Source organism: Mus pahari, chromosome 10 (genome assembly GCF_900095145.1).
Source record: "Mus pahari chromosome 10, PAHARI_EIJ_v1.1, whole genome shotgun sequence".
Classification (NCBI taxonomy): domain Eukaryota; kingdom Metazoa; phylum Chordata; class Mammalia; order Rodentia; family Muridae; genus Mus; species Mus pahari.
The window spans coordinates 110,921,888-110,932,248 of record NC_034599.1 but is presented as its reverse complement, the minus strand read 5'-3'; the positions used below and the strand labels follow the sequence as shown (position 1 = coordinate 110,932,248).

At 38.9% G+C, this 10,361-nt stretch overlaps 1 protein-coding gene across 1 annotated transcript in view; it reads left to right on the top strand.

Moving 5' to 3' along the window:
• The window catches only part of Zcwpw2 (zinc finger CW-type and PWWP domain containing 2), an 86,390-nt gene that overhangs the window by 20,041 nt on the left and 55,988 nt on the right, over positions 1 to 10,361 (top strand). Inside the window, exon 2 of the mRNA XM_021207841.2 lies at positions 4,267 to 4,645. Coding sequence (XP_021063500.1) covers positions 4,359 to 4,645 — 287 coding nt within the window. The 5' untranslated portion in view covers positions 4,267 to 4,358. The remainder of the gene's footprint in view (positions 1 to 4,266; positions 4,646 to 10,361) is intronic.

Sequence of the window (10,361 nt, the reverse complement as noted above, 5' to 3'; positions counted from 1 at the left end):
TAGCCCAGAAACTTAGACTAACCAAGATACAATTTACAAAACACATGAAACTCAAGAAGGAAGACCAAAATGTGGATACTTCATTCCTTCTTAGAATGGGGAACAAAATACCCATGGAAGGAGTTACAGAGACAAAGTTTGGAGCTGAGACAGTAGAAAGGACCATCCAGAGACTGCCCTACCTGGGGATCCATCCCATATACAACCACCAAACCCAGACAATATTGCATATGCCAGCAAGATTTTGCTGACAGGACCCTGATATAGCTCTCTCTTGTGAGACTATGCCAGTGCCTGGCAAATACAGAAGTGGATGCTCACAGTCATCTATTGGATGGAACACAGGTCCCCTAAAGAAGGAGCTAAAGGGGTCGGCAACCCTATAGGAGTATCAACAATATGAACTAACCAGTACCCGACAGAACTGTGTCTCTAGTTGCATATGTGGCAGAGGATGGCCTAGTTGGCCATCAATGGGAGGAGAGGCCCTTGGTCTTGCGAAGATCATATGCCCCAATACAGGGGAATGCCAGGGCCAGGAAGTGGGAGTGGGTGGTTTGGGGAGCAGGGCAGGGGGAGGGTATAGGGAACTTTGGGGATAACATTTGTAATGTAAATGAAGAAAATAATAAAAAAAAAGAAGTGAAAAAATACAAAATTGGATTGGCTCAAGTAAATACAAAATAAAAATCTATTGAGAGTCCATCTCACCCAACCAGAATGGATATTATCGCACATGCTGGTGAGGAGGTGAGGCAAAGGAGCACTTGTACTGTTCCGGTGGCACTATAAACTACAGCCTACTATAAAATACAACACACAAGTGAGCATTCAGATTCCTCTAAAACCTAAGGCTAGAGCCATAATTTGACCCAGTTATACAATTTTGGATATATATCGAAAAGAATGTCACCGTCTATAGAAATACCTGTATACCTGTGCCTGTCATCTACTAGTCACAATAGCCAAGTCACAGGATAGATCTGAACTTCTATGGGACAGAGATAGCCTGCTGAATTGACATTGGATGCTAAGTAAAATACACACAAATGTGAAATGGAGCAGGGAGGATGGGGTATAGAGTTTGTGTTTCAATAACCAACATTCTGAGGAAGAAAGTGGGGAAACAAAAGCATTACTCCATTTACTTTTACCTCAAGCCAAAACTTTCTTTAAAAAAAAAACTAATCAAGGAATTGAAAAATTTCTACAATAAAAACTTGGAATACTGAGGAAAATAACTGAAGTAGATACTAGATTAGACAGGCTTCTCGTGCTCAGGAACTGGAAGAATTAGTACTGTGAAAATGGCTGTTTACCAAAAGTGATCTATGTAATACCTATCCAAATCCATATGCTCCCCGTTATTCATAGCAATAGGAAATAAACATTTAATTCATGCAGAGTCACAAAGGACCCCAGATACTCCAAGAAATCCTGAACAAAAAGATAAATGCAGGAGGTGTCACCAATTCCAAGTTATATTACAGAGAGCTGTATTAACAAAAGCATCATGGTGCAGACACAAAAGCAGACGTCAATCAATGGAATAGAAGACCCAAAACAAATCCACAGATATAAATGTAGAAGGATGAAGCTAGATATGTATTTGTTACCTTGTACAAAAAAGTCCATTTTGAATGGATGAAAGATCTTGATGTAAGACCTAAAACTCTGAAACCATTAGAAGAAAAAAAAAAACAAAAGAATTATTTAAAGATATAAGCAGTGGCAATAACTTCTTAAATAGGAGACTACTCAGTTAGGATATAATGTCAACAATTAACAAATGGAACCTCATAAAATCTGCACAGAGATCCTGCACAGCTATGGAAACAATTAACAGTTTATCAATAGCCTGCAAAATTGGAGAAAATATGTGCTAATTATACACATCACATGATTACTATCTAGAATATTCAGAAAACTAAAAAACTAAGAATTCAAACAACCAAGTCCAGAATTGGGCTAGCTAAATGAACAGGTAGTGTTCAAATAATAAAAACACAAATTTGTTCAATAAACATAAAAATGTTCAACCTCATTATCAGAGAAATGCAAATTAAAATTGCATTAATATTCTATCTCACCCCAGCCAGAATATCAGTCATTAAGAAAACAAGTAACAAATTCTGGTGAGGGTGTGAACCAAAGTGAATGCTTGTACACTGTATGTGGGAATGTGAACTGGTACAGCCACTATGGTAATCAGTACACTGGTTCTGAAAAAATCCAAAAAACTATTAATTATTTCACGTGGCCTAGTTATACCACTTCTGGGTGGGTTCCCAAAGAACTCCAGGATGACATATCACAGAGACCTTTGCACAATATTATTTATTATAGCAGTGGTTATAGTAGTCCAGTTATTAAGCCAACCTACATTTCCAATAGGGAAATGGAGAAGATAAATCTAATATGAATAAAAAATGGAGTTTTTTCATTCATAAAGTATGGAGTTATGTTATTCTAGGAAAGTGCATGTAACTGGAGATATTGTCAGGTGAATTAAGGTAGCCTTAGGAAGATAAATATGTTTTTGAGTGATATTCATGGTTCTTAGGTTTAAGGTAGATATGTAAATCTATAAATGTATGTGTAATTTAAATATAAAAGTGAAACTGGACTCTCGAGAAATAAACAGGACTCAAGGGAAGGAGGATGGGTGAAAGGCAGAGCATGGTGGAAGGTTCAGAGGGGGAACATGCCCAACACAAAATGTCTACCTGTATGAAAAGAAGCATATATGACAGACAGGATGCCAAAGACAATGAACATATATCATGGGAAATTTAAAACATACATAGGAAATAAAAATAAATAAAAATGCAGTTAATAAAAAGTTAAAATTTAAACCACTGTAATCACTGGCTAATATGTGTATTGATTGCATCAAATGTGAGTTGTAGGCGCTTGGGCAAGGAGCGCGATAAACATGAGTAGGATAAGTGTCTGATTACCTAGGGATAAAGGGTGGTTTGGATGGTGCCAGTGTTGTGCTGATCCATCACTGTTGGAAACCATCATCCTTTTTTTATATTTGTTTATTTAGTTGTTTAGTATGCATGCATGTGTATGAATGTGTGCGTGCATTTGTATGTTATGGCATGCGTATGGTGATCAGAGGCAAACTGTGGGAGTCAGTTCTTTCTCTCCTTGTGAGTTCTGGGGAATCAAACTCAGGTGGTCAGTTTTGGCAGCAGGTGGCTTTATCAACTGCCATTTTGGTGGGCCCCACATCTTTTTGTTTTTAAAAAGTAGGTTATTGTGAAATACATTGTCAACAATTAATTTTGTCTGTATTTAGGTTATATTCTTAACGCACATTTTCTTGTCTTTGCTGATGTTGAATTTGGGGAGCTTTGATGTACAACTGCTTTCATACATGTAGACTCTTCATACAAAGTCTGAGAAGAGACTCTGTTAGTGAGATGGGAGGGGCTGCTCATCTAGCTTTTATATCCTTACAGTTTTCATGATGTGAAGCATCTGCTCCATCTGGCTTTCCTGGTTTTTAGAAGAGCAGGACGATGCATGGTGCTGTCTGTGTGCTCCAGCACAGTGCATCTACAAACAGGACCCCAGAGCTTAGAACCCGGCTGCCTGCATTTAAACCTCAGCTCTACAGGGTACTAGGCATGGGTCTTAAAAATGTTTTTCATAGCTTCAGTCTCCTTGGTAAAATGGATATAATATGAGCTGTGTGTAAGGCAGAGGGACCTGCCGCATAGTAGCTTTGTGTGTGTTATGCTCATCCTTGCACCCAAGAGGCTTGGGCAAAGGGATAGAGAGTTTTAGGCTAGCCTGGGCTACAACAGCATGGGGTGACTAAACAAGAAAGAAGGAAAGAAAGGAAGGAAGGAAGGAAAGGGAGGGAAAGGGAAGGGAAGAAAGAGAGAAAGAAAGAGAAAGGGACAGAGGGAGGGAGAGAGAGAAAGAAAGAAAAAGAAAGAAAGAAGGAAAGAAAGGAAGGAAGAAAAAAAGAAAAGCAAGCAAGCAATACCATGTGCATAGTGATTGTCAGTTGTAGACATTGCTGAACTATACTATCGTCATGGGGTAGATTTGTCCGGTTTGTAATTTCAGAGCACTTGTTATGGTCATTTAAGTGTCTGTTGTATTATTGTTACTGGTAAGGAGAACACATTGTGTCAGACACATCTCTGCCAGGAGCATAGGATTGGGCAGAAAGTATAAAAGAAATTCTTCTTGTGATTGAAATTATATCTTATACCCTTGAATCTGTATTCTTTTTTTATTTTTCAGATTTGATTCACTTCTGAGAAACAAGACAAAAAACCAAACCAAAACCAAAATAAAAGAAACATCAGTCTAGCTGAGGAATCAGCACCAGCCTGATGGGCCCGGCCCCAGGGAGCAGCGAGTTCGTGCACAGAACATGGGTGCAGTGTGAGAATGAGAGTTGCCTGAAATGGAGGCTGCTGTCCCCTGCAGCTGCAGCAGCGGTGGACCCCAGCAAGCCCTGGTACTGCTTCATGAACGCTGACCCCAGTTACAGCAACTGCTCCGTCTCTGAGGAGGATTTCCCTGAAGAATCTCAGTTCCTTGAAAGCGGGTATAAGTTTGTCTATTCACAGCTACCTCTCGGAAGCCTGGTTTTGGTAAAACTACGGAATTGGCCAAGGTAAGAAATGTATTTATTGTTCATTACTTATTAATTAATCATTACTTAATTACTGAATTACTGATTTATTTAATTTTTTTTATTATGTTTACTTATGTGCATGCATGCTTGGGGGCTGTGTTTATGGATGTGTGGGTGTGTCTGTGTCTGTGTTTGTTTATCTCTGTGTTTTAGTAGATTAGATACCAAGAGCCTCACTCACATGGGCTAGACAAACACTTCTGCCGAGCATCGTCCTCAGCCCTGTGCTCTGCATTTGGAGTAGCTGTGCCTGTTCATGTATTTGCTCTCCCTTTATTTCTGAGGAAATTTTACAGCATTCTGAGTGTGTGCCGCTACCAGTACTACCCTTTCAGAACCTCTTACTAGGTTTTGTAAGCTGTTACACTACAAAACTCAAATATATCGGGTTTTTATCTTGTTCTCTATGAAGACCGTAAGGAATCAGTCATAAAAGAGAGGCGATTACTTGCCCGTCTGACATGCACATGTTTGCAATAGGTGATCCAGTTGATACATAGATTCAGGTTCTTGCTTTCTTACTATCCTGCACTGAATTATGTTGAATGCTGCTATAACTCCTAACACCTTAGAATGACCGTATTAGGATGTAGGGCCTTTAAAGAAGTGACTAATTACAAATAAGACCCGATAGGGTCTGACTTAATCTAGTCTAGCTAGTATTCTTTTAAGACAGCGATTTAGGGATACACATGCAGAATGGAAAGAAAGGCTGTGTGAAAATGCAGAAGAAAGGTGACATCTGCACTTGCCAGATAACACCCACGATAAAGCTTACTGAGAGGCTACTATAGAGATACCAAAATGAGACCAATAATTACATTTAGTATCTGTGAGAGAGAAAAAAGGCAAATAGGAACAGCAGAGATCATCTGCTACATCTGAGAAATGAGAACTTCAAGCTTTTCTGGGGAGTACAGCAGGCCGAATGGAGAGCAACGGATTCAACTACAACAGGGCAAAGAGCAATTCTGCACATGCTAGAGCATAGAACTCTGGAAACATTAAATGTAACACAGATCATTTCCACACAAAAAAGTTACCTCTGATTTTAAAACACAAAATAACAATAGTAACCCCCCTAAACCCACAGGGGGTTAAATAAAGAGGATAGGATCAATGAGAACAAAGGATCTTGTTTGGTTGCTAGACCTTTGGTTTTCCCTGTAGGACTCCAGGAACCTGCAGAGCCGGGATAACAGAGCAAAGGGGAATTGATAGTTCTGAAGGAGGTGTCAGGACAGCTATAAAGTGCAGAAAACAAAAAGTACACAGGAAACTGTAGGATCCAGCTCAGCACCCGGCCTGCTCTCCAAGCGTCCACTGCTTCTCGAATCTCATCCTGGAGACGAAGAGCCAGGTACCACTGGAGACGAGATCCATGCCTGGGATACTGAAAACAAGCAGTGGCCACAAGTTTGGGACCTTCGGGACTCCCTGCCACAGGGTCTGGGTGGGAGGCATCCACAAGAAGTGCTCCAATAGACTAGGAGGTGGGACCCAAACAGCTGAGAAGTTTCACAGCAAGGAGATGCAACTGTGAAGAGAAGTGTTTGCTGACCTCTCCCTCTGTGCTGAGGCACAAGCACTTCTCTCAGCTGCAGGACTGAGAGCTCCAAGCCCAGGGCAGGCAGACCCCACAGCAGATAACTTACTTCTCCAGCCTCCTCCATCCCTATATGAGCACAGTAGAAGCTAATACTAACCTAGCATAGTAAAAATAGCATGGGGCAGAAACACAAAAGATGAAAGGTTACCACAGAGGAATAGTTTTTGAGAGCATTCTCAAAATCTTAGATTGTACTCAAGATTTCAAGTTGAGCTAGCAGGAATAAAGAAAATAGTGTAGATATAATGTGTGTGTGTGTGTGTGTGTGTGTGTGTGTGTGTGTGTGTGTGTGAACTAGAAAAAATAAAACAGTGATTAAAGATTTGGGGGGAAAGTGAAATTAATGAAAACCTTTTTAAAACTTCAAAAATAAATGCTAAATTGGAAGAAATAAAAAATAAGCAGTATTTTCTGAAAAATAAAATATGTAAAGAAAATTAAAGTGCCAAAAGATGAAAAAAAGTTCAAGAAAAAGAAATACCAAAGATCGAAAAGATTACATAGGTAATATAGACTCCTGAAGTAAAATGCCAAAGCCATCTGGTAAGACAAGTGCCTTAAGTCAAGAAAGTTTAACAGAAACCTACGATTTATACACTGAAGATGCATAGTATATAGTTAGAAAAACTCAGCCAAGAATGCCAAACTCTGAAATATAGTAAATCTACATAAATTAAGTGAAAAATATTTTAAGCATCTATGAAATAATTAAGATCTTTGAATATTTATCATTTACGAACATATTTCTAAATTTTATTAATATTCATTTTTTCAATGAAGAAATAGCAACTATTTCAAGATGAACAATAAAATACAATGTATCTGTTTATCATAGTTCTTTAAAAAATTGTAGTCTTGTTTAAATTAAGTGGAAAAATAAGAAAGACATGAGAAGAAACAAACTGTTCATACTCTAGTCTTGAATAACTTAGAGAAGCTGCAGAAAGTAAATTTCTCTCCCTGCACTCTTCAAGTCTGTGGTATTTTGTTATAACAGCCCTAACAAACTCACACGCTGTCTTAACAATGCGTGACCTCAGTGCCCTTTTTTAATGAGGGCTTTTCTGGGAATCAAATGTGACAATATTGTAAAAATTATTATCCTCTCCCATATTAACAATTCTGCCCCCCCCCACTAATAATTAACACAAACATTAATTGATTATGTGTACTGGACCTGCTGGCATGAGGTCGAACAGCCTCTGAGCAGGGAGTGAGGATGATCATAGGAAAGACAGAAGTCTCAGAGACAAAAGTTAGACTTGGGAGGGTTGTCCAGTGACTACTGTAGCCTCTTTATACCCCACAGTGCCATGGGAAGCAAAAGCATAAGCTAGCAAGGACAATGGCTGACATATATAGGATATCTGTTCCCATCCAGAGGCCCCATCCAGAGCCCCCCCCCCCCCCCGTTCCTTGCTCCAAGGTTAATAGAACATTCAGCCTTGAGCCTCACGTGTACCTCCTCTTACCCTTCCATGCATCAGCAGGCCAGGAAATGTGCCTGCCTGCACAACATCCTGCCAGGCCACAAACCCTGATCTGTTTTGACTCTGCCTAGCAGGCAAAATGGCTCCTGACAGTTATGTAAGATCCAGTGTTTTAAGGGACATGTAATATGAACATTTACTGAAGTTGTCATAAACGGATTTATAGTTCTCCATCATTTTTCATCTCTAAAGCAAACATTTTGAAAGCAGAGTTGGAAATTCATTTTGAAAGCAATTCCTATATGGGAAATTTGATGTTTCAGTAACTGTAATTCAAAAAATGAATTTGCTTTTACCCGTCAATATATCTGAAAAAACAAAAGTTTCATTAGGAATTAGTAACTGAGGTAAAGAACTTAAAATTTCATATGAAATGTGTTTCAAACCAGTCCCTAAATTATCTCTAGTTTGTGTTTACTGCCATCACCATGTCTGACAAACAGCTGCATCCTCCCTCCTCCAGACTGGAAAGCATTTGACTGTGGATCACTTATGTTCTCTTCCAGAGCTAAGCTGAGCACAGATTTACATTTTAAATTAAGAAACTGAAATTTACTTGCATTGTTTCTTCAATGACACAAATGTATAGAATGACAATAGCAAGATAAATTACAATAGTACAATGTTAACCCAAAAGAAATAGTGAAATATTAGATCCTAATTAAGCAATGCTATAGATCTTGAAGGAGAGCGACAGCTGCTAACTGCAGAGACACTCAGCAACCTAACTTAGCAGCATAGTGCTGGGTGGCTGGGTGGATTCCATCAGCCTGTGGCTTTACAGGCAGCTCTTAAGAACAGAGCTCTATTTTGCCAGCATTTAACATTACTGCTGCTCAAATGAGTTGACTCAAGGAGGTTAAAGAGAAATTGATGTAGAATCTAGAAATGCTTATTTAATTTTTTTTGTATAATAAAAACAAACAGTTCTCAAGAGAGTAGTTCTTTGTTGGTATCATAATTAATCTCCTTCCATGTTGTGGCACACCAAATACTTAAGAACCTGTGAAAGGCACACACACAGCCTCTTGCTAAACAAAGGGGAGATATTTCTAAATCATTCTTTTCAAGTTACCTGTCATTCTACATATACAGTCATATTAGCTTTCTAGGGTTGCCATAACAAACTAGCACATATGAGCTGACTTACATAACACAGATACGCTTTTCCACAGGTTCAAGTCCCGAGATCAAGGTATCACATGGCTAATTTCATCCACGGTTCTCTCCTTGATTTACAAATGTTGCCCTTCTCATCACGTCCTCACACGCTCTTTCCTCTGCATGTCTGTGTCCTGATCTCTTCCCATGGAACAGGTTATCTTGGGCATAGGGCCTGTCCTAGTGAGCTAGGTTTTAACTGAGTTACTTTTATTATAGAATCTGAGAAATCAAGTCAATAGAGCACCTGTGGACTTGGTTACATCAGCGACCCCAGGACGTGCTCTCTAATTTCTGGTTGGGACTCCATGTGGGATATTGTTTTCAGTGTCTGCTTAGCAATGTTGTCGTGGATCTGAGCTTTCAGCTGTTGATGTGGACGAGAAAAATCAGAGGCTAGAGAGATGGCTTAGAAATTAGGAGCACATACTGCTCTTGTATCCCTGACACACACATATCTATAGTGAAAAAGTAATAATTAAAAGGAAAATCTAAATTACACAGAAAGTAAAAAAATAGAAAGCTACCTAAGTGGGAACTGAATGTCAAAAGCAGAAAATGAGGTCTATAGAGGTTTCTGTCACAAAAGCATATCTTTTTCAAATTTAAATTTTATTTTATGTGTATGGGTGTTTTAACTGCACATATGTCTGTGCACCACCTGTGTGACTGGTGCCTGTGGAAGCCAGACAAGAACATCAGACCCTCTGGACCTGCAGTTACAGGTAGTTGTGAGCTGCTGTGTGGGTGCTGGAAATAGAATCTACCACCCCTCCAGCCTCTAGACATATTTTAAAATAATTTTAAATAAAAATTTACTTAGAGTTCTGAATATTTTTAGCACATTAATGACTTGTCAAAGGAGCGATAGGAAAGAACAGTTTAGAATGGTGGATCTGAGGTTCTGCCTTTTCTGTAGATAACTATGTTATCACTATTTGAGCTATGAGGGTTTTCTGCCTATCACCTATCAATCTATCTGTTATCTATTTGCCTACAGCTATAGCTATGTATCTCTCATCTATCTCTTATCATTTATCATTAAGCTATCATTGCTTTATAGCTGACATTTGTTATCTAAACATATATCATTTACCTATAAGCTATCAAGTATGTCTATCTAACATATCTGTCTCTCAATCGCCTATCATCTACCTATTACTTACTATCTGTCATTTGTGTGTCATCTCTCTACTGTCTACAGTATCTATCTATCTATCTATCTATCTATCTATCTATCTATCTATCTATCTATCTATCATCTATCTTTCTAACATCTATCTACCTACCTACATATCTGTCTGTCTATCATCTACCTACCTACCTACTTATGTATCTATCTGTAATGTGTGTGTGTGTGTGTGTGTGTGTGTGTGTGTGTGTGTGTGTGTGTATGTGTGTATGTGTGTGTATGGGTGGATGTCCATACACACAC